At 45.8% G+C, this 24,624-nt stretch overlaps 1 protein-coding gene across 1 annotated transcript; it reads left to right on the forward strand.

Annotated features, from left to right (window-relative positions):
- The first annotated feature begins 213 nt into the window (after positions 1-213).
- cpsf1 (cleavage and polyadenylation specific factor 1) lies at positions 214-24,618 on the forward strand. Its single transcript, XM_080786727.1, has 38 exons — positions 214-351; positions 966-1,134; positions 1,246-1,273; positions 1,585-1,718; positions 2,179-2,259; positions 2,446-2,597; positions 3,310-3,456; positions 3,704-3,843; positions 4,063-4,173; positions 4,261-4,354; positions 4,459-4,546; positions 5,004-5,153; positions 5,567-5,618; positions 5,720-5,793; positions 5,896-5,970; positions 6,467-6,547; positions 7,031-7,126; positions 7,258-7,425; positions 8,615-8,756; positions 9,182-9,360; positions 10,024-10,163; positions 10,917-11,091; positions 11,277-11,483; positions 11,717-11,803; positions 11,891-12,034; positions 17,998-18,150; positions 18,562-18,678; positions 20,455-20,545; positions 20,748-20,832; positions 20,971-21,112; positions 21,427-21,579; positions 21,692-21,868; positions 22,001-22,067; positions 22,176-22,223; positions 22,654-22,812; positions 23,588-23,717; positions 24,211-24,349; positions 24,447-24,618. The coding sequence occupies exons 2-38, from the start codon at positions 991-993 to the stop codon at positions 24,492-24,494; spliced, it is 4,398 nt and encodes a 1,465-aa protein (XP_080642853.1). The 5' UTR covers positions 214-351; positions 966-990; the 3' UTR covers positions 24,495-24,618.
- The last annotated feature ends 6 nt before the right edge of the window (positions 24,619-24,624 follow it).

Consider the following 24,624-nt stretch of genomic DNA (forward strand, 5'->3'; position numbering starts at 1 on the left):
ATGTACAGGAGGTTCACCTGCTATTTAAAAATATATATTATATATATTTCTGAACAGTTTTAACACAATATTGCAGAAGGGATCAAATACAACAATGCCTAACAAACTGCCTGTCCTATAAATGTATTAACTGGTTGATCAGTGTAAATACTCTTATTTTGAAGGATTTTCCGGAAGGCGTAGGCGTTAACAGCCGGGGATAGTGAAGAAAAAGAAAAAAGCTAACAACATCGTACTGGCCAGTGTGGTGTAGCTACGCTGCTAGTTCGGAATCCAATACTATGGCGTATTAAATTCATAGAAAAAAGGAGGGAAATAAAACTCAAAGTTCCTATAACGTTTTTACTATAAGTAAGTTCAAATGTTTAGTTTACGGGCAGTCAGAAAACAAAAGCATTTAGGAGGCAGGTGCTTAACATCTAGGCTAATGTTAGCTTAGTGTTATGGAGCCCACGAGCTATTTAGAGATATGGTTCAATTCTTGTATATTTAATAAAATAACTTCTGCTTTGAATTAAACGTGAAGTATATGTGGATGTAGTGAAGTAGCAGGTCATATATGTTGCTTCTTGGTTAGGTTCGCGTTAAATGTTATCTGAAAGGCTAATGTGCAATTGTGCAGCATCCTTTCGTAGCCCCCATGGCACGAATGAATGAATCCTTTGATGTATTTATCAATATGAACAATTAATGTATCAAACGTATTTGTAGTAATGTAATCTGCCTTTGATCTTCTCAAATTGGCTCCATAGAAGGACTCGAGAAGGCATTTGATATGAAACTGATAACCACTTTAAATTTGGCTTCACTTTTTTGAAGATCATGCCATTGTCGACAAGTGCCAAATAAATTCAAAAAAGAAAGAAAAAATGTGAAAATAGCAGATCCAGATAAGCTGTTTTCGCTATTCGTCGTGTCTGGGTGATGCATTGCTGATGCTGTTGTTGATGCTGATATTAATGCAGATGCTGAGCGCTGCAGTAATTCAGGATGTATGCGGTGTACAGACAAGCCCACACCCCCACTGCAGTGGAGTTCTCTGTCTACTGCAACTTCATCTCCAGTAAGGAGAAGAACCTGGTCGTGGCTGGTACGTCTCAGCTATATATCTACAGGATAATCCATGATGTGGAGGTGAGGCTCTCACTTAATAATAATCTTGACCGTTGTGCTTTTTATTCAAGAATGGATGAATGAATGTGTATGACATTGACTCAATTTGACTCAATTGCATTATTATTTCAGAATACCTCAAAGTCAGACAAAGCTCCAGGTATGTCCAAATAAATGCCCTTTCTCTTGTTAGCGATGCTATTTGGCAACTTCTCTATCTCTGCTGTCTGGAAGAAACCACCAAATTACAAAATGTAGTGGAATTAGGAGGTTTTTGTCAAAGCGTTTTTTTAATACCGTACTTTTCATTGGTTCAGTATTTTTCTAACCAACACACAGACGTAAAGGGGGTTCAATAGCACTGGTTTATGAATGATAAAAAAATAAAACCTCAAAAATTGAGTTCTTCCGGACAGCAATGATATGATATTATTTGTCCCGTATTTTGATCTTTTACACCTTCACCTACAGATGCAAAAACACGAAAGGAGAAGTTGGAGCAGGTGGCATCCTTCTCGCTTTTTGGCAATATCATGTCTATGGCCAGTGTGCAGCTCGGAGCGGCGAACAGAGATGCTCTGCTGCTCAGTTTCAAAGATGCGAAGGTATGCTCTCTGACCAGCGCAAAAGCACTGTTCTGTACCAGTTACAGTATGAGTACAGTACGTGAGCCATTAGAGAATGAAAAGGGAAAGACAGACATGCCGACATTCAGTGCCAACAATGATAAAAGCAAAATCCTGGTGTGCACTGCAGTGGGAAAACAAAATCACACCTGCATGAAGTGAGGGGCACTCTTATCATACATCATCATACATCACATAACGTTCTCAACCAATCAAATCATCACAAATGTGATGTCATTCCGGCCAATCACAATTTGCGTCCTCACCTTTGTCTTCAATGTTTGTGTTTACACAAAAGTCCTCACTTTTGTCTTCAATGTTTGTGTTTACACACTTTTGTCTTCAATGTTTGTGTTTACACAGACCCTCATAGCTGGGGATAGGAGGGGGTAGCGCCCCTCAAAAACTAGCAGACTGACTGACTATTTTCTCTTCTTAGTTGTCAGTGGTGGAGTATGACCCAGGGACCCACGACCTGAAGACATGTTCTCTTCTCTTCTATGAGGAGCCTGAGCTCAGAGTATGTGGAAACGTTTTTATTTTATTTGATATATTTTCTCTTCATGATTAAGTACAGTTTGACATCCAAGAATATTTACAGTGAATGCTGGACAGGGAAACTGTTGATTGATCGTACACGTTGAATTCCAGAAAAAAGTAGCCCAAATGTACTTACTCACCGGTATGTTCTGATCTGAATTTGCAGGATGGATTCGTCCAGAATGTACACATTCCTATTGTCCGTGTGGACCCAGAGAATCGCTGTGCTGTGATGCTGGTTTACGGCACCAAACTGATTGTGTTGCCGTTCAGGAAAGACACACTGTCGGATGAGCAAGAGGCGGTTGTTGGTGAAGGGTAAGGATTGATTCAGACCAGCTTGGACAGCATGATAAACCGGTTCCGGAAATGGTTCTAAATGTGATGGAACATATGTAGGCCTACATACTGTAGTGTACGGTATACCTTACAACTTTAAAATTGTTAGTGAATGACATTAAGAAATGTAGGCTGACATCTACTTGTATACCCTCGCTCGCATACACTTATGCAATATATGCTAATTGCGACCATAGGTCGCATTTACTATGAAAAGATCCGGCCAGCAATTCTACATCGGACCTCAAACCCTTAGATCTCCATATATGGAGCTGACCTGTTCTGACATCCATATTTTATTCCAACCCCCACCCGTCCTTCCTGTTCTGACATTCCATATTATGTTGATCTGACGTCATCAGATCCTGTACAAGACACGCTCCATATATGGCCAGTACAGAATTCATTCCATATGTCGATCTGACCCCCCATGCCAAAGTGCTCGCCCAGCAGTCTGCCGTCACCCAGGCGTGCAAGGGCGAGGTTGCTTCTTGCCCTCAGGTCGTCTTGCTGGTAGTGAGGATTAAAATCAGATTGCCTGGTCTGTTAACCCTAGAACTTCTCTAGATCAAGTATTAGTTTCACCCCTGCAAGTTACAGTAAAATCTTATTTGCATCCTTTTGTGTATTTCTAATCCCGGTCACGTACTGTATGTCTAATGCATGGGTCCGTTTTCGTCTTGCCCTGCAGGCCCAAATCCAACTTTCTGCCCAGCTACAACATTGACGTGCGTGAGCTGGACGAGAAGCTGCTGAACATCATTGACATGAAGTTCCTTCATGGTTACTATGAACCCACACTGCTCATCCTATATGAGCCCAACCAAACCTGGCCTGGGTCAGTCTGCCAAAACACCACTAACTTTACATTTACATTTTTGGCATCCTTATTCTTGGGCTATGGTATCATTCAGAGAAGTGTTATCTAACGCATCTCGTGTTGTGTCTACACTTTTCTTTTTCTGTTTGGCTGGCATTTCTGTTGAGATGAGAACCAAGAGTTGAAAGAATAACACCTCTTGATGCTACTAATCGCCACAAAGCATATTCAGCATGTGACAGTTTTGTGTGATAACCGTTGGCAGGCGTGTGGCTGTACGTCAGGACACCTGTAGCATTGTGGCCATCTCACTCAACATCATGCAGAAGGTGCATCCTGTCATCTGGTCTCTCACCAACCTGCCGTTTGACTGTACTCAGGTCATGGCTGTTCCCAAGCCCATCGGTGAGCCCAGCATTGATTGATTTTGTCATTGGATTTGTCTTTATTTTCATAATGAACAAAAACAAAATCTGTTTTTCACAATGAAAATGCACGTCAAGGAAACGCCCTACTGCTCACATGCATGATTATGAAGAAAGATGGAAAATAAACGTGATCACGCCAAGAAATGTGTCCGACTACACTGACGAGTTTCATTACGGCTTCTGTCTTCACTGATAGGTGGAGTAGTGGTGTTTGCTGTGAATTCATTGCTATACTTAAACCAGAGCGTTCCACCGTTTGGGGTCTCCCTCAATTCACTGACAACAGGGACCACAGCCTTCCCCCTTCGTGAGTATTCACATCTACAGTACGCAAACACACGTCTCTCCACTGATCTCTTTGAACTCAATATCATCATGTGTTTTGGTCATGCAGGCACACAGGATGAAGTAAGGATCTCCTTGGACTGTTCCCAGGCGGCCTTCATCGGCTATGATAAGATGGTCATCTCTTTGAAAGGAGGTGAAATGTGAGTTCAGTTAGACCGTATACATTTTGACTAGGAATGTAATGGTACATCAACCAGGAGGACACTTTGTTCACTGCTTCGCTGTTCTGCTCTCATCTCCGTAGTTACGTGTTGACCCTCATCACTGACGGCATGAGGAGTGTCCGGGCTTTCCATTTTGACAAGGCTGCAGCCAGCGTCCTGACTACCTGTGTGAGTGCTGCTGTGTGCAGTTAAGAGCTCACAAACATAGGATCCAGGAGTTGGTTCTTGTTAAAGGGATATTTCACTTTCAAACATGTTTTGGGTCATTTTAACATTATCTCAGGCTTTTGTGTATTGACCTCAGACAGTTTTTAAGTTCAATATTCAATGTTTAGATATTTGACATATATTTTTATCAGACGTGCACGCCCCCTTCCTATACAAACCCAATTGTAACTTCAAACTCAAACATTTTAACCATGATAGATTCATAGAAAACGTCCGTCCTTGGTTCTGGTGACTGATATTGGCATAATTACGTGAGGGGGGCTGTGTATTTTCAATGACCTTTTCTGGCCAGGGTGCTCACAAAAGCCACAATAGACATTAAAACATGTTTGAAAGTTAAATATCCCCTTTAAGCACATTAACCCTACCCTACTTAATGTGTGATATTCTCTTGCAGATGATGACCATGGAGCCTGGGTATCTGTTCCTGGGCTCTCGACTTGGAAACTCTCTGCTCCTGAAGTACACAGAGAAACTCCAAGAGGCCACAGCGGAAGAGGGCGATGAAAACCATGACAAAGAGAAAGAGATGGATAACGATAAACAAGTAAATGTTTTGAGTTTAAACACATTAACCATATTCTGGGCATGTCATAAATAGGCTAACAGTTTGCGAAAGTAGGTGAACGTTCAGGGGAAATAGCAGCTCTACAAACTCACAAGCGGTGCAAGTCACAACACCATGTGATCTTGTAGATTGGCTATTTTCTAAATTTGACATATATATATTGTTTAAACCTGACAAGGTGTTTCGTGTAGGCACATAATGTAAATTATGGCCATTTGTCATTTAGACACATTTTGTTAAAATAAAAATGTGCATTTAACTGTTGGTTTTGATAAGATATAGTAAGAGTGATGTTTATTGAACTCAAGGTTAATTATTATCATGTTTTTGTTTGATTTGCCCCCTTGTGTCCAATTGTTGTTACAACAACTCATTGCTAATAACCATTTCAGGAAGAGCCACCCAGCAAAAAGAAGAGGATTGATTCTGCTGCTAACTGGACTGGTATAGCATCTCTACTGTACATTTTTAAAATGCTCATAAGTATCTCTTCCACCAACAAAAAAAAATGTAATAACAGTTTTCCCCCTTTTCTTTATATACAGATGAGGTGGATGAGATTGAAGTGTATGGCAATGAGGCCTTGTCAGGCACTCAGCTGTCCACCTATTCTTTTGAGGTACAAAGCCATAACGGCTAATAGATATCTGCCATATGGCATAGTAATACTATATTATTATTATTATTATTATGATTATGATCCTATATTCCTTTTTTACAGGTGTGTGATAGCATATTAAACATCGGACCCTGTGCCAGTGCATCCATGGGCGAGCCTGCCTTCTTGTCTGAGGAGGTACAGTATGATTATATTAAATACATGCCTATATTTGGGGTTCTCTGGTCCGGTGCATTAGTTACAGCTGTGATCATTTCTTGCAGTCTTTACTTTAGTGACGCAACTTTTCGCTTGTTGTGCATTCACATTTCATTTAAACTTTTTAAACAAATTCATGAATATTGAAAATAACTACAGTGACCAAACACGCAAATGAGAACAAACAAAAAAGATTGCAGACAATTCTGAAGACAGATCTTTTGTGCATCAGTGTCGAGTGCTGAAAATAACCAATCTAAAATGATGAGCTTACAGCTACTGCTACTTTACACCAGTGCTTGTAGATTGGCTATTTTCAGTGGCTACTTTCAGCATGTGACACTGGTGCGCAACAAAGTATAATTGAAGCATTTACACCCCTGGACCAGAGCTATTATTGTTGGGACTACCGTCCCCGGCATCGTCCACCTTTCAACTTCCACTGTTGACATTGTTGACTCTGACTCGCCCACAGTTCCAGAACAACCCTGAGCCTGACCTGGAGGTCGTTGTGTGTTCTGGGTACGGGAAGAACGGTGCACTGTCTGTGCTTCAGGTAATCCACTCCTCCGCGCCTTCCGCCTTTAAGGGTACTTCATACTGTATGTCAGTATATACTATAACTATATAGTGGGACATATTTCAGTTTGGTGGAGGCGATACTTTTCCCACAGTCATGGCAAAGTCTTAATGTGTTAAACTTTCTGTGTATGTTCATGCTAGAGCAGTGTTTGCTGCACCGTCCTTTAAGACCTGTGGTGGTGAGGAAAGTCTGCCACGGGCTCAGTGACGGTGCTACAGTGACGTCTGGGTTTACCAGGGTTGCCTCAGAGATCAGCGGAGTAGCCTGTAAACACCCCAGATACAAACCCTCATCTAATGCACTTGCTATGTCAGAATGATTTATTATACCAGTGATTCTCAGCCTTTTAATTTCAATGTTTTTTTTTTAATGTATCTGGGACCCCAGTCTACACTGTATGTATTTTATGTTATATTTATTTCAATTTTTTTGTTTGAATCTATTTCCGTTTTCCAGAGAAGCATCAGACCACAGGTTGTCACCACCTTTGAGCTGCCAGGTTGTCATGACATGTGGACCGTGATCTCCAATGAAGTAAAAGAAGATAAAAAAGTAGTGTATTCCCCCTTTCTCACACACACACACACACACACACACACACACACACACACACACACACACACACACCTGTGTTTAGTTAATAATCCTACAGCATTTAGGGATCGTGTGTTTTAATTTTGCAGGTTGAGAAAAAAAAGCCCGAGCCTGAGAAAGGGGCAGAACCAGAGGCGGCTGCTGAGGATGGCGAGAAGGACGAGGAGAAGAAGAAGGACGAGAAAGCGGAGCCGGTCATCGAGGACGATAAGAAGAAGCACGGCTTCCTGATTCTGAGCAGAGAAGACTCCACTATGGTGCACGCACACACATGCACACGCACTGTGTCCGGAAGGACCGGCTATGTCCATTGTCTAGCAAAACAAACACTCTTCTCCCAGTAATTCTATAATGTTTCTCTGCTGATTTCAAGGAGCACTTCACCCATTTTTCAACCTTAATTGGTCCTCTCACTAATGCTCATTATAAGACGCTACCATTTCTGTCTACTCGCTCTGTCTCTCAGAGAGAGGAGGGCTGTGGACAATTCAGAAACCTCGCTACCAGTGACATAGTTGATAGGTAGGTTTGGTCATTTCAAACAATATTTCAAACTTGTTTTGTTTTTTTTTGTATTGATTGATGAGAACAATGGCTTCTTTCAGCTGCATGCTAACTGCCAGGAAAAGAAAGGCTTTATTTTAGATAATGTCATCGGTCGACAGTTTTTCCTGAATTGTCCACAGCTCACCAATAAGACACAGAGTGAGTAGAAATGGGGCCATCTCACAATATTTTTGTATATTTATATATGTAAATAAATGTACCTTTGTGTACCTACACAGAAGAAATAACAACAAAGAAACCTTCAATCTTGGGCCTTTAAAACGGTCCATTATTCTTTAACCACTTGCACCCCAGCCAGCATCCAGTTCTCCTAAGGCCAGTCCACACCAATGCAGCTCCTTGAAACAGAACAGGTTTTGAGAGCGTTGCAGTGGTGTGGACTGGCCTTAAGACTGCAAGGGTTGTTGTGGTGTCTGATAGTGCTGCCAACGAATATTCCATATTCAAATGAATATTCAAATGTAAAAAAAATAAAGAATAATCACATTTATTAAATAAATAAGTGGAAACTTATAAATCTGGCGAGACTCTGTGCCACGTACACTAAAACATTATACAGAAATTAGGGTATTAAGATAATTATGAATCATTCATTTGATCTCGCAAGACTCGAGAGAGCGCATTTCTCAGCACCAACCGCGGCCCATACAGGACCGGACCATATAGATAAAGAAAGAGAAAGTTTTACAGCATTTTAGGCTGCAATATTCATATCATATTCATATTAAAATCATATACATTCGACATTCAAAATCATTTCGAAATTCGTTCGAATCCATGTGGTGTTATTAAAAGGAATATTCGAGTGTCATTTTTGGCCACTTCTGGCAGCACTATAGTGTCTGATTGGTGTCCACTCCTGTGTGTTTCGCGGTGTAGATTCTTCAGACTGGCCAGGAGATCATGGAGCTGGACACCAGTGGCTTCGCCACTCAGGGACCCACCGTGTTCGCTGGAAACATTGGGGACAACAAGTACATCATCCAAGTCTCCCCCATGGGAATAAGACTATTGGAAGGAGGTACGTGTCATAATGATGCACGTACGGTAAATACACTAGAACAGAATCGGAATCGATCTTTATTGTCGCATCACATTTCGGTAGGTGAAATTGTTTATTGTGCAGGCTCATCAATGCAGTTTAAAGATAGATAGAGAATTAGATTAGAATTAAAGAGAAGAGAGTAGGGCGACATTAAGTACATATCATATATAACTAATCTACATACTGTAGTAAATACATTGTATCGTATGTAACTAAAGTGCCTCATAAATAAGTGTCAAGTATGCATATGAAATAGTTCAGTTCAGTCGGTGCAGTGGCAACGGGCTTAGTTCTTATTCAGCAGTCTCATAGTTGCCAGATAAGATATATGTTAAATGTTTTTATTTATTTTATAAACACACATATATAATGCACAATCCTTTGTCCCACTCTGCTCTCAGTGACACAGCTGCACTTCATCCCGGTGGACCTGGGGTCTCCCATAGTGCAGTGCTCTGTGGCTGACCCCTATGTGGTCATCATGACCGCCGAGGGTGTGGTCACCATGTTCGTACTGAAGAGTGACTCCTACATGGGCAAGACTCACCGCTTGTCTCTGCAGAAACCTCCCATCTCCGCTGTGAGTTGACGACCTCCCCAGAAGCATACTTAACTTGTCTGTAACTGTAGCAATTCGAGTGATAATTTACACATTGGCTGTTCTTCCTCCTTTAGTGTGACACTGTCATATGACAAAGTATAAAATACCGTTGGGTATTGATGAAAAAATTCACACCCGTTTGAAGTGAGGGGCGCTTTACCAACCCTTATCATCTTACATCATCGCGATATCATGGTGTATTTGCAGGGGGAATAAAACTGGTGTAGCGTCAAAGTCCTATTACTTTGGGCTACTGGTTGCCCGATGCCGAGGATCTATAGTTCAGACGTGTGATACAAAGACTGATGTCCAAACGTTGACTTAAAGTTATTTATATTATTATATATTTAAAGAGTGTCAAAGCCATATAAATCAACCGCCTATGTCTCAGTCAAAAAACTGTTTGCTTTCACATCAGAACAACACCAGAGCATTCAATCAGGTCTCATTAAATAACCTGGCCAACATTGGCCCTGACCAAGCCCTTGGAATGACTTCATCAAAACGCATAGAAATAAAATGAACAGAGAAGTTTTTCTTTGTAAGAGAACCAGGGTTCTTCTTTACAACCAAACATGGACGATTCTCTGAGAGGCTTGTTGCCTGACCAGTGTGTGGCTCTGGTGTCTTTTCCCCCGCTAGCAATCCCGTGTGGTTACGATGTGCACGTACCGAGACGTCAGCGGCATGTTCACCACGGAGAACAAGGTCAGCTGCTCTGCTCAAGAGGTCACGAGGGTCAGGAACGAGTCGGAGACGGAGACCGTCATTCATGACCTCAGGTAACCATGATTAACATGAGCGTGAACATTAGGGGGGGCAAAAGTTAATCAACCAAAAAACTAAAAGATGGCTCGCAATGCGGCCGATGCGATGCGTTGCGAGCACTCCTGTATGAAGAATTGTGAAATGGTAATAATAATCGATTTAGTTCAATTAGAAGAAAAAAAAAAACTACATGTTATTATTACGATTATTCAATGCAATTAATTGATCGCTAAATGATAGTTGCAGCCCTCGTGAGCATCAATCAGTCACCTTTTGAAGACATCACTGAGTGTAGCTGCACACTGGTGTGTGTGTGTGTGTGTGTGTGTGTGTGTGTGTGTGTGTGTGTGTGTGTGTGCGTGTGTGCGTGTGCGTGCGTGCGTGTGCATGGGCAATGTTGGGCATGGGCATGTGCGCGCAAAATGCCTTACCAAGGTGCTTAAGTACCAGCGTCTTAAGGATGCTATTATACAGCTTGGCTACAAATGTAAACTACTTGTGTTCATATTTGGAAGTCGTGAGAGGCCTTCAGATTGCAGGCATGCCCAAGCCGAGAGCTAAAGGCATCGGCAAAATTCTGTTCAGTGTCTGCAATAATTGGCAGTGGCCATAATATATGGAGAAGGCGATGCTTTCTGTACCCGTGATCTGTATCCTGAAACACTCGTTGTAGAGCTTTCCAAGTTTGCGCATTACACTATTGTTTGTGTTCAATCATTTCTTGTTAAATGTGAATGCAAATAAAGATGTTAAATGTGTGTGTGCAGTAACACCGTGGACGACGAGGAGGAGATGCTCTATGGAGACACGGGGGCTCCGATGAGGGACGACGGCCCCTATCGCAGCTCCACTACATTCCTGGCCTCGGGGAGCGACGGAAGCCACGGCAAATCGGAGCCCACCCACTGGTGCATGATAGTCCGAGAAAACGGCGTCATGGAGGTACGCCGTCGCTGGGACATTTATGCTACTTCTCCACTGCATAGTACTGGCTCGATTCGACTGTTCCGGCTTTACTTATTTTCCTCTGCAAATGGAACACCCTCTCCTCAGCTATAGTCATCATTGTGACTGTCTGCATAGGAGAGTGCTAAACAACATTTCTGTGTGTGTGTGTGTGTGTGCAGATCTTCCAGCTCCCAGACTGGCGTCTGGTGTTCCTGGTGAAGAACTTCCCCGTGGGCCAGCGGGTGTTGGTGGACTGCTCTTCTGGCCAGTCTGCGACGCAGGGGGAGGGTAAAAAAGAAGAGGTGACGAGGCAGGGAGATCTGCCACTGGTTAAAGAGGTGTCCTTGGTGTCGCTTGGGTACAATCGCTCCAGACCCTACCTGCTGGTGAGTTGTGCATTTATCCACATGAACCCTGCGGAATTATAAAAGAATATAATTTTACCCATAATCATGCAGCCCTGTGCTGTTTCTTTGATAGCCATTTGCAGTCTTCTACCTTGTCGGAAACGCAGGAATATTTTCTTCAGACAGACCACGACGATGGTCAAATGCATCGGACTCATTCATTGCCAAACCCCTAACATGTAATGTCCAAGTGTATTTATTTTGTATTGTAGGTCCATGTGGAGCAAGAACTTCTAATCTACGAGGCGTTCCCCTATGATCAGCTGACTCAAAACACCTTGAAAGTGCGCTTCAAGAAGGTAAGATATAAAAGACTAGCCAGATTACATTTGGAGTGATCAGTAATGATAACAATGTCTTTAAAAAAAGATATCTGCTCTACAAAGATGCCACACAACATCAACTTCAGAGAGAAGAAGACCAAGCTGAGGAAGGATAAGAAGGCAGATGGGGCTGGCGAGGATGCTTCAGCTGTGAGGAGTCGTGTGGCCAGGTTCAGATACTTTGAAGACATCTCTGGATACTCTGGGGTAAGGACGTTTGATCTCCTGCACAAGAATCCATGGTGCACTCACTGCACTGTATGGAAGCATTGTGACCGTGTCCACTCAAGCTGAACTACTTTTCAACCTGCCGTCCCTATTTTGGGCATTTATAGGTCACGTGAAAATGTTCAGTAAACCAAAACCCTAGGTCCAAATAGGGCCAATTATTTATTTATTTTTCAAAAAAAGTTATGACATGATTTATAATAAACTAATGTGGCGACTGGTACACACACCCAGGAGACAGAAAGACGTTTGCCTATTCCAAGGCGTTTAATCCCAAAGACAGTTTAACAAACAGTGGCTTTAAATCATCACTTTCACGTATCGGCAACACAAGCAGGTAAGATAGACAGTTATGTTCAGTTCCTCTTTCTTGCCGGACGATGGTGCTCTAGAGTCGTTGTCGCTGGACCCAGTCTCTGGACTTCAACGGGCGTCTGAGAGCGTGATTAAACACAGTCGGTCTGCTGCCCGGCGGCAATCAAATAAACATGGGAAGTACGTTCCTACTCAGCTTGTGGACGAGCGCTCTCGCTCCGGTTCCTCCACCGTGTACTAGGGTCGTTGTAGCTATTACTCCGTCCTTTTCCATCCCATGCATGAATTAGTATATGGATCCGATCCTCCTCTTCACCAGTCTGTCATAGTACAGTCTGTCATAGACGTGCTTAGCGCGTCTGTCATACAAGCCTGGTAGGAGAGAGGACAAGAGGCAATCAATATTATGCTGTTCACTGTTCATGTTAGTCACATAGAATGTGCTCGTGAACGTGGTGCTCGACTCACCGCCCAACTCGCCCGATAGCGTGTTGTTTCACCCCTGGAGCCTTAATCTGAAGTGAGGCAGAGAGATCTGTCTTTTGAACTGTGGCGCTCCTTTGACTGAAGGCAGGTGACGCGCATTCCAGCTGATCAAGGAGGTGACGCGGTACATACCTTCCCTCTAGTACCCGCCCTAGAGGTTGGTGCGTTCCTCTTCTCTCTCTCTGCCTCTGCTGGCCTCCAGGGGTGTGCCTACCTGTTGGGCGGCGTTCTGCCATCGAGACACCACATACCCCCCCCCTTAAGCTTCTGCCTGGTGGGGGTTCCCCTCCCCCGTCCTCGTCATACCGTCTAGACAGGGCGTCGGCGTGGGGGATGCTCCGCCCCGGCTTGTGTTCCACCTTGAACTTGTAATCTTGTAGTTCGAGGAACCAACGCGTCACGCGAGCGTTAGTGTCTTTGTTGGTAGACATCCATCTGAGGGGGGCGTGGTCGGTGTAGAGTGTGAAAACTCGTCCCCAAAGATAATATTTTAAATGATGTACTGCCCACTTTACAGCTAGACACTCTTTCTCTACGGTTGCGTAATTTTTCTCATGGGTTAGGAGCTTGCGGCTGATGAATGTAATCGGGTGCTCCTCCCCGTTAAAGTCTTGTGAGAGGACGGCCCCGAGCCCTGTCCCCGAGGCATCCGTGTGCAGGAGGAAGGGTTTTGTGAAGTCTGGCGCCTTCAAGACAGGCTCCGCACACAGGGCGGCTTTGAGCCGTTGAAATGCCTCCTCTGCCTCGGGCGTCCATTTCACATTGTGAGGGAGGCTTTTTCGTGTCAGCTCGTGGAGTGGCCCTGCAATAGTGGCAAAGTTATCAATAAATTTCTGATAATATGACATCAAACCAAGAAACGACTTCACCTGTTTCTTGTTGGTGGGCCGGGGCCAGTCACGTATCCTCTCCACTTTCTTGTGCTGTGGCCTAATATAGCCGCGGCCGATTGTGTGGCCGAGATAGTCAGTCTCGGTCAGTCCGATCTGGCACTTTTTCGCATTTGCGGTGAGCGCCGCTTTACGCAGGGCCGCCAGGACCGCCTCCAGATGTTCGAGGTGTTGGCACCAGGTCTCGCTGTGGATTATAATGTCGTCTAAGTAGGCGGCGCTATACTCCCGGTGGGGTCTCAGTACCCTGTCCATGAGTCGCTGGAAGGTGGCGGGGGCTCCATGGACACCAAAGGGGAGCACGGTGTATTGGAACAACCCGTCTGGCGTGGAGAAGGCGGTCTTCGCTTTGGCGCGGTCGGTGAGGCTCACTTGCCAGTATCCTTTGGTCAGATCTAGCGTTGAGACTAACCGGGCCGGGCCTAGCCGTTCCACCAACTCGTCGGCCCGCGGCATGGGATATGTGTCGAACAGGGAGACGTCATTTAGCTTCCTAAAGTCATTGCAGAACCGGAGCGACCCATCCGGTTTGGGCACTATGACGATAGGGCTAGACCACGGGCTATGGGACTCTTCGATCACTCCGAGCGTCAACATCTTCTTCACCTCGTCCCTAATCGCCAGCCGGCGGGCCTCTGGTATGCGATACGGTCGCTGTCGGATCACTTTCCCCGGCTCGGTGATGATGTCATGTCGAATCACATTCGTGCGGCCGGGGATCTCCGAGAACCGGTCTCGATAGCGAGCCAGGAGCTCCTTCACATCCTGGATCTGGTTGGGGGACAACTCCGTCCCGATCGGTACCTCCGCAACACTCTGAGGGGAGACAGTTGTTAGTAGGGCAGAGAGAGGCTCGGCTTCGGGCTGGTGCCACCGTTTTAGCAGGTTCACATGATAAATAACCTCGCCCTTGCGGCGTCCAGGTCGCCGCACCTTGTAGTTGACCGGGCCAGCCTTTTCTACAATTTCATATGGCCCCTGCCATTTGGCTAGAAATTTGCATTCCACGGTGGGGATCAGAACCAGTACTTTGTCACCCACCTGGAATTCTCTTGGCGTGGCTCGTCGATTATATACTCTGCTCTGCTCCTGTTGTGCTTTTTCCATATGCGCTCGGACGAGAGGCCATATCCTCCTGGCGCGCGCTTGCATCTGGTCCACATGATCTATCACGCTCCGGTGTGGCGAAGGCTGGCTCTCCCAGGCCTCCCGGGCCAGGTCCAACAGGCCGCGCGGCTGCCTCCCATATAGCAGCTCAAAGGGGGAGAAACCTGTAGAGGCCTGGGGGACTTCGCGGATAGCAAACATCACATATGGAATTAAACGGTCCCAATCCTTGCCGTCAACATCCGGCAGCTTTTTCAACATTTTTTTTAGTGTCTGGTTGAACCGCTCAACGAGCCCCCCTCCTCGAGCCGACCATCGATGGCTGTCACTTGTCCCCGGGCGCCGCGCAGATTGGGATCCTCCCACTGGAGGGTGGCAAACTCGCCACGGGTCGCCGCCTCTCGGGGCTCGGCGTCCGGGAACTCAGCGAAGGGGTCCGGGCTCTCCGAGGCGGGGGGTCCGCGCAGTGCTTCTGGCTCCTCTGCGAGGCTGTCAGGCTGGCTTGCGCCAGAGGAGTGGCGAGGCGCTCGATCGCTATCTCGGGCCGAGCCACTGCTGGGGTTTCTCTCTCTCTCTCTCTCTCCCTCTCTGCCACGAAACGCCGGGTAGGCTGGCCGTGCCGCGGTGGTTGGGCGGCGGCGGCGGCGGCGGCTTCGAGGCTGACGGCGGGGCCGCGCTGCTTGCTGGCCGGGCTTCCAGTAGCGCTCGAAGAGAGCGCAGTCATAGCCGAGCAGGAGCGGTACCGGTAGGTCGGGGACAACGCCGGCGGCCACCACTGTGTCCCCGCGGGGCGTCTGGACTCGCACTGTGGCCGTAGGGTAGTGGCGGACGTCCCCATGGACACAGGTGACCGGGACGGTGCCAGATGAGAGGGGTCCTGCCAGGTCGGCGCGCACGAGCGTGACCGCGCTGCCCGAGTCCAATAAGGCCTGGGCATCTGTGCCGTCGATCTTCACTGGTATGGAGAACTGTTGGCCCGGTTCGCTCTGCGTGTGCAGAGCGGTGCGGGGGGCCTCTGACGTCACGCTGGCCATGGACACGTCCCGGTCCCTCTCTGGACAGGCCCAAGCGATATGGTCTAGTTTTCCGCACACGTAACACTTGCGGGGTTTCTCTCCGCCCCGGGAGGACCGCTCAGAGCCTCCGTCTCGGCGCTCGTTCTGCGGTGGCGGCTGGCCTCGGTTCGAGCGCCGGTCCCGGCCCGAGCGGTTGGAACGCTCTTCAGTGGGCCGTTCTTCAGCGGCTGGTTTGCTGGGGGTCTCACCGCGGGTTGTCTTCATCAGGTCGCAGGTGACCTGCCAGTTGTCAATCAAATCGATCAGTCGGTCCACAGAGCGGGGGCTTACTTGGGAGGCGTACCTTCGGGCTTCGGGTGGCAGCGCACGGACACACTTGTCCAGGACCACCCTCTCCACGGGGGGTACGTCCCCGTCGCCGTGGAGCCAGCTGGTCGTGAGGCGCATCAGGGCCGTGACCTGGGCACGGGCGGGCTGGCTGGCGACGAAGGTCCAGTTGTGAAATTTTTGGGCACGCGCCGGCAGGCTGTTCCCCTGGCTGGCGAGTATGGCGGCTTTTAGTCTCTGGTAGTCACGGGATTCGGCGATGGTGAGGTCGCTGCACACCTGTTGGGGTTCACCGGTCAGGTACCCGGACAGTATGGTACCCCAGTCCTGGACGGGCCATCTCTCTCGGGCGGCGATCCGCTCGAATAGCTCGAGATATGCCACGATGTTGTCGTGGGGTGTCAGCTTAGTGAGGACATCGCCTGGGGGTCGAGAGGCTAGAGGGTCCCGTCGGAGGCTCCGTGCCATCTCCTGGACTGCCAACTGTAGCTCGGCCTGATTTTGGATCAGCGCGGCGATGGCGTTATTCTGCTCCATAATGCGTGGGTTTTATTCAGCGTGGACCAGTCTATGCCCGCATTCTCCACCAAATGTGGCGACTGGTACACACACCCAGGAGACAGAAAGACGTTTGCCTATTCCAAGGCGTTTAATCCCAAAGACAGTTTAACAAACAGTGGCTTTAAATCATCACTTTCACGTATCGGCAACACAAGCAGGTAAGATAGACAGTTATGTTCAGTTCCTCTTTCTTGCCGGACGATGGTGCTCTAGAGTCGTTGTCGCTGGACCCAGTCTCTGGACTTCAACGGGCGTCTGAGAGCGTGATTAAACACAGTCGGTCTGCTGCCCGGCGGCAATCAAATAAACATGGGAAGTACGTTCCTACTCAGCTTGTGGACGAGCGCTCTCGCTCCGGTTCCTCCACCGTGTACTAGGGTCGTTGTAGCTATTACTCCGTCCTTTTCCATCCCATGCATGAATTAGTATATGGATCCGATCCTCCTCTTCACCAGTCTGTCATAGTACAGTCTGTCATAGACGTGCTTAGCGCGTCTGTCATACAAGCCTGGTAGGAGAGAGGACAAGAGGCAATCAATATTATGCTGTTCACTGTTCATGTTAGTCACATAGAATGTGCTCGTGAACGTGGTGCTCGACTCACCGCCCAACTCGCCCGATAGCGTGTTGTTTCACCCCTGGAGCCTTAATCTGAAGTGAGGCAGAGAGATCTGTCTTTTGAACTGTGGCGCTCCTTTGACTGAAGGCAGGTGACGCGCATTCCAGCTGATCAAGGAGGTGACGCGGTACATACCTTCCCTCTAGTACCCGCCCTAGAGGTTGGTGCGTTCCTCTTCTCTCTCTCTGCCTCTGCTGGCCTCCAGGGGTGTGCCTACCTGTTGGGCGGCGTTCTGCCATCGAGACACCACACTAAGCAAACTAATTATTTTATGGTTGGGTTTTCTTTTACAACTTTCACAACCATATATACATATACATTGTCTGACTTACCCGGTAAATTGAAATAAGACACTGAATCACCCAGAACTTTTCCAACTTGGAGTCCTCATTCTGCCACACTACTTAAACAACGTATTTCTAGACATTGCCCTTCTTTTGTTAGTTTTGATGTTGGTAGACTTTTCACTTCCTTTGTCTTGCACCAGCACTGTAACCCAGACCACCACACTGGCGGCCTGGGACACTCATGAGTTATTATTTCAAATAGCCACTGAGCGCATTTACAAGCTGTTTTGATTGTGAGTAAAGTGTGTTTGTCCATTTTGTGTGGCGGGCTCAGGTGTTCATTTGTGGACCGTCCCCTCATTGGATGTTGGTCACAGCCCGGGGAGCGATGAGACTTCATCCCATGAGTATCGATGGCTCCATCGAGTCTTTCGCCCCCTTCCACAACATCAACTGTCCCAAAGGCTTCCTCTATTTCAACAAACAGGTACAGTACAACATCAGTTTTTTCCTGTTTTTATTTGTTAGTATGTGGATTTGTCTTTTTCTTTGAAAGGTTGCCTCAGCAGCCTACACGGGGGGTAAACATTTGCCTGTAGCGTATCTTCAGATCTAGGCTATTTGTGTTTCCGAGGCTTGTGCATTGAAAGGTCACTGCTGGGAGCAGTCAGAGAGAGCCAGAGAGAGCCACCACACCTCCACCGGTGTGGGGGAGGTTAAGAATAAGAACTGCTCTGTGGTTATTGTTTTCGTTTTATTCTTCAGCCTGTCACCTGGGATGTGCATATTTTTGTTTTCCTGGTTCATGTATTTATTTACTTATGAATTCCCTTTTCATTTTCAAGTGTTGTTTTCTGTTGCTGTGATAAACGTAGTGTCTGAATGTGCTTGACCACAGGGTGAGTTGAGGATCAGTGTTCTTCCCACCTACCTGTCTTACGACGCCCCTTGGCCTGTTAGGAAGATCCCACTGCGGTGCACTGTACACTACGTCTCCTATCATGTGGAATCCAAGGTACGTGCAGCCCATCTGCCCTACACGGTATACAACACACGCCCACCTGTGTGGGTGTGTGTTGTATTCAGGGGTCGGCAACCTTTTTGACATGAATGAAGTGCCGTGTTTTTGTTTTCTTGATCAACATTATGTCGAATTATGACACCACATAAAAATAAAAACAATTCCAACAGATGTTTGGAATTTCTTTCTTCTTCTGGACTATTTTCTTTCACATCAGGACATTGTAATGATCATTAGAAATAACCCACCTATCTCCCAGACTCCCTCCCCAGTCAGAGTTTAGTTTGAATGAATGTAGAATTGTGCAGGATTTGCATTCATTTAATGAGCCTAATTTACGGTAATGTTAGTTTAAAAAGAAAACTCCTCTTTCTCACACTCATGCCAGTGTGCCGCCAGTGATCACCCTTTGATTGAAACCTTTATTTCAGGGGAATCCAATTGAGACCATTTTTGAATGGCCCCCTGTATACAAACAAGAACATTTACAGCAATCATTTTACATACATGACATGGACACACGGTACAACAACAAATAATACACAAGCACATACACACAGAAACATCCTTGGCACTCGTCCCTTAGGTTGCCTACCCCAATGTATTGTATTGTATTGACGTGCAGACCTGCATGTCCTCCACACTTGCCACAAGTTACAATCGTTCGAGTTTGAGATCGGAATAGTCACATACCAGATTCATCTACATCTGAGGAGTCGGTTAGTTGGTTAGGGTTTTTTTTTATCTGTTTATTAATTCTTCAGGGCATTTCAGAAATATTCATCAAATAGAATTAACAGATTAAAAACAGTATAAGAAATTTAAAAAGAAAGAAAGAAAGAAGAAGAAATACAAACCAACCAACCAAGAGATTTACAATAATGAGACAAAAAACAAGTAGCCCAAAAACGCCTATTAAGTAATGGATGCCACGGGCGTCAAGACGTCTCTCCCTTGGGAATTCATCCATATTTTGAAAATTCCTCTAATCTGGTGTACAGGTGATGACATGCACATTACATGCATAATACAATTACAAATTCTTTCTTTCTTTATAATGGGAGAATTGGCACTCAGAGCCTAAACTGGTGACCACCGGGTGGCGCTGTTAAAAACAAAAGAAAAACCCTATATGGCTGATGACTATTGCCACACTGCAAGGGCGCCACAAGCAACATCACAATCAATCGTAGCAAACGTTCTTGATACGAAAATAAATACATAAATGACAGTAGGGGGGGGGGGGGGGGCATAACATTGAATTCACTCACTTCAGTCCATCAAGTGTGTCAATAATGTGTGACCAGATCTTCTGAAATAGGGCTTCGGGCTGGTTCGGTTAGAACTTAGAACTCAGCATTTTCCCAGTCAAATCGTATTCGGCAGTTCAATTATGATCAACGATGTGTTTCGTCCACTACATACTGGGTATAATTACCCAAAAGATTTCTGTCACGTACCATCACATTAGAAGTAAAGCAAATATAATTTAAAATGTTCTCGCAGGAACACTCCTAGTTGGGTTTTTTTTTTACCTGTTTTCATCACTGATTTCTCCAGCCAGGCGTTCCTTGTGCACAAGTGGTGACGATGCGGTTTGAAAACACTGATACGTATTGATCAGGCCCGCGTTCAAAAGTTTGAGATAAAAGCACTCAGGCCCAGGGTCCTCTGACGGGGAGAGAAACACAAATCATTGAAGAGCACTTTAAAGGGGATTAAAACCTTTGATCGAATGTTCTTGTGTGTGATGTCCGTTTTGCCTCTCAGGTCTACGCTGTTTGCACCAGCGTCAAAGAGCTCACCACTCGCATCCCCCGGATGACGGGCGAAGAGAAGGAGTTTGAAATCATAGACAGAGGTCAGACTTAATCAAAGTTGTGTTAGTCTCCTTGAAAAACTTTTGAATGCTCGAAAATGTATTTATGATATTTTGACGTTTCGACCCTTTCTCAGTGTCTTTTTTCAAGTGTATGATTGTTCGGTATGGTTAATGAGACTAGAAAATGGTATAAAATGTATCTCACACTGAAATTTCATATATCGTTTTTGTGCTCCTGCAGATGAGCGCTACATCAACCCTACTCAGGAGAAGTTCTCGATTCAGCTCATCTCTCCAGTCAGCTGGGAGGCCATCCCCAATGCACGGTAACACCCCCACACCCCATACCCCTCCAAGGTTACATTTAATCAACCAATCAAATAAGCCTCTTAACTCTCAACTTCATTAGAGCTTCAACTAATGTTGAAAAGGCCATAACTATCGCATCTATTTGCGTCCTTCAGGATTGACCTGGAGGAGTGGGAGCACGTGACGTGCATGAAGACGGTGGCTCTGAAGAGCCAGGAGACCGTGTCCGGTCTGAAGGGGTACATAGCAGCAGGAACCTGCCTAATGCAAGGGGAGGAGGTCACCTGTAGGGGCAGGGTAAGGAGAACCCACCCACACCTCGCCACCACACTTTAAGCTCAATTTAACGGTGTCGCTTGCCAAAAAGAACTGTTCAACAAGCTAACCACACGTTGGCAATGGATGTAGATCAGTTGTTTTTTTGGCAAGCAACGTTGTGTAAAATGTACTGATACTGTCTCTTGTCTTATTAAGTTCAGGTTCAGTGAAACTGTGCATTTACTAATGAATGATGCAGTAATAATGACTTGTAGCCGGGGGCCCCGTTGTAAGTGAGATGTATGTGTTTTTTTTGGCATAAAGAATAACTGATTGATTTTGTACCGGTTCAGATCTTGATCCTGGATGTGATTGAAGTGGTACCAGAGCCGGGACAACCCCTCACCAAGAACAAGTTCAAAGTGTTGTATGAGAAGGAGCAGAAGGGTCCAGTCACGGCTCTGTGTCACTGCAGTGGATTCCTGGTGTCAGCCATCGGCCAGAAGGTGTGGTAGTATTTCAAGTACTTTTCATAGGGGGGGAGGGGGGGGGGTAATAATTACAACGTCCCTGGTTCAATTCTCTCTCTCTCTCTCTCTCTCACTCCGATTTTCACAGATCTTCCTATGGAGCCTGAAGGACAATGACCTAACGGGCATGGCCTTCATTGACACCCAGCTCCACATCCACCAGATGTACAGCATTAAGAACTTCATCTTGGCTGCTGACCTCATGAAGAGCGTCTCTCTGCTGCGCTACCAGACCGAGAGCAAAACCCTGTCCCTCGTCAGCAAGGTACGGACGGAACGAGCAACAGCTGCACATACGCAAAGCAACCCTAGATGTATGCAATGGCAATGCAATTAATGCAAATCAAGGAGACCTGTTCTCCAAAACTGACAGGATTTTCCTTTGCTGTTATTGCAGGATGCAAAGCCCCTGGAGGTTTACAGCGTTGAATTCATAGTGGACAACAACCAGCTTGGATTCCTGGGTAATGTTGTGCTTTCAGCAAAAACGAACAAGAATACTTTGGATGTTTAACTTATCTAAGATATTTCTACCTTTTACTAATCAATCTTTGTTTTTTCTCTGCTATCAGTGTCTGACCGAGACAAGAATCTAGGCGTATACATGTATTTACCTGAAGGTGGGTATATTCACAGTAACCCAGTGTTACTAGTGTATACTGTTTTGTTACATTTTGTTTTAATACATTTTGAAAGTAACTTCTCCAGCATTACCTGTACCTATTTGGTAGCTATAAATTAATGTCAAATCAATGTCCAGTTGTGTAATGCACTGGTTCTCAACTTTTTTAATTTCAAGGACCCCCAGTTTGATATGCATAAGCCACGGACCCCCATATCAAACAATCCTTGGAATCCCTGGAATTCTCAACATTAATTTGTCTGTGTGTACAAATGGAACCATTTAGTTCCATGTCTACACTCTCTGAGTTACAGACACATAAGGATCCATTAGTTTCCACACTATCAACCATTTAGGCAGGGATCCCCCTCAAGGACCCCTGGACCTGGCGCTGATAACTGCAATAATGTATGGTCTTATCATTGCAGCCAAGGAGAGCTTCGGTGGAATGCGTCTGCTGAGGCGAGCCGACTTTAACGCCGGAGCCCACATCAACACATTCTGGAGGATGCCCTGCAGAGGAGCCCTCATGGACTCAGCCAGCAAGAAGACTCTGACCTGGGACAACAAGCACATCACGTGGTTTGGTAGGCAGAGCTCTTCCATGGCATGGCATGACTGACAATAGGATTGAAATGTATCTTCGCCGTCAGGTGGAAACCGTGTATGTCCAAAACTGTAAATTTTTTGGAAATGGAAAAGAGAACCTGTACTGTGTTTAATAGATCCTTGTTAATACTTTAGCCAGACTTTACGCCTCAACTTGGTGTTTTATTTTGGGCATGGCATTAGGGGAAATTCAAATGTTTTGCTACTTTTGCATGACACTGTCATACAACGATGTTGGGTATTCATTTTGAACCCAATTGGACCGTACGACGTGTGGTTTTGACCAGATGGATATACTAAGCTCTTCATTTCTGACTTCAACATGCCTCTCGCTCAAAATATGAAGTGAGCGATCATCAGTGACTTATATCGTAATCTTAGCGAGGTAAGCAAGCAAAAATGTCTCCCGTTTTTTGTCCGGAAGGGGGGGGGGCTTACAGAGTAAAATCGGCCATATCTTCCTGGCACCCCGAGCTTCTATTTTGAAAGAGCTGATTGTGTTAAGGAAATACAATGTTTCTGCCTAACATTACATTTTAGTAATTGGTTCAGTGATTTTCACAATTATTGCCTTATTTTACCATAATATGGTCTTAACAAAGTAATCAAAATGATTATCTATTATGATAACTGTTTAATTGCCTTATTACATCATGTTCACTATAGTGTATTGCCCTAAATGGGCCTGTGAAATGTCATGTGGACTTTCAGCCATTCAGTCTAAATGTGGTCTCTTCCCTGTGCTCCCCGCAGCCACACTAGACGGAGGCATGGGGCTGCTCCTGCCCATGCAGGAGAAGACATACCGCCGACTGCTCATGTTGCAGAATGCGCTCACCATCATGCTGCCCCATCATGCTGGCCTAAACCCAAAGGCTTTCAGGTTTGGTTCTGTGCTTCATTATTTGCTATGAAGAGTTTCTCTGTTTGCTTAGGGTAGATTCACTGTCCCGGGTGTCCCCGCTGGCCATGATTCACATTGGCCTTTATCCTTCCGGCTTCCGCATCCGAGTACACTTCAATCGGTCCCGAGACTACCTCCATTCGGTCCTGGGGAGTGGTTGGGTGATCTGCTCCCGGTACGCAACATTCACACTACCACAACATCAGTGTTGTGGTCCCGAGTGCACAACCGGGACCATAGTGTGAATCTGCCCTTATACGGCACAGAAACATTACAAGCAAATCAAGCAAGCCATTCTGGACAACATTGGTTCACACTGCTAACAAGAACAGATTTGGAACTCAAATTTGCATTTTGTGGACGTACAGTTACATTACTAAAATTACACTGAAGAAGCAAAAAAATAGTTTTCTAATATTTATTTACGCCTCAGAATAAAACTTGTATGTGTATGTGGTGGTTCCCTGTCTAGAATGCTGCAGGCTGACAGACGAACTCTGCAGAATGCCGTGAGGAATATCCTGGATGGAGAACTCCTCAACAAGTACCTGTACCTGAGCACCATGGAGCGCAGTGAACTGGCCAAGAAGATTGGTACCACTCAAGACATTGTAAGTACTGTACATGAGCAAAACGCAGGCATGCTGTGTTGTGCATTTGCGGGTTTGGATTATCGGGTCTGTCCTTATCCTCCATTTTCCTTTCCAGATCCTGGACGATCTTCTGGAGGTTGACAGAGTAACGGCTCATTTTTGAGCAGATGTTTGTATTATTGTACCATCCACAGTGCTGTTTTATATTTCATCATGCATATTCTTTTTGTTACGTAAAAAAAAATGAATTTAATATTTTGTTCACAAAAAAATACAATGGATCAAAACTATGC

Source organism: Protomyctophum bolini (assembly GCF_963924005.1).
Source record: "Protomyctophum bolini genome assembly, chromosome: 17".
Lineage (NCBI taxonomy): Eukaryota > Metazoa > Chordata > Actinopteri > Myctophiformes > Myctophidae > Protomyctophum > Protomyctophum bolini.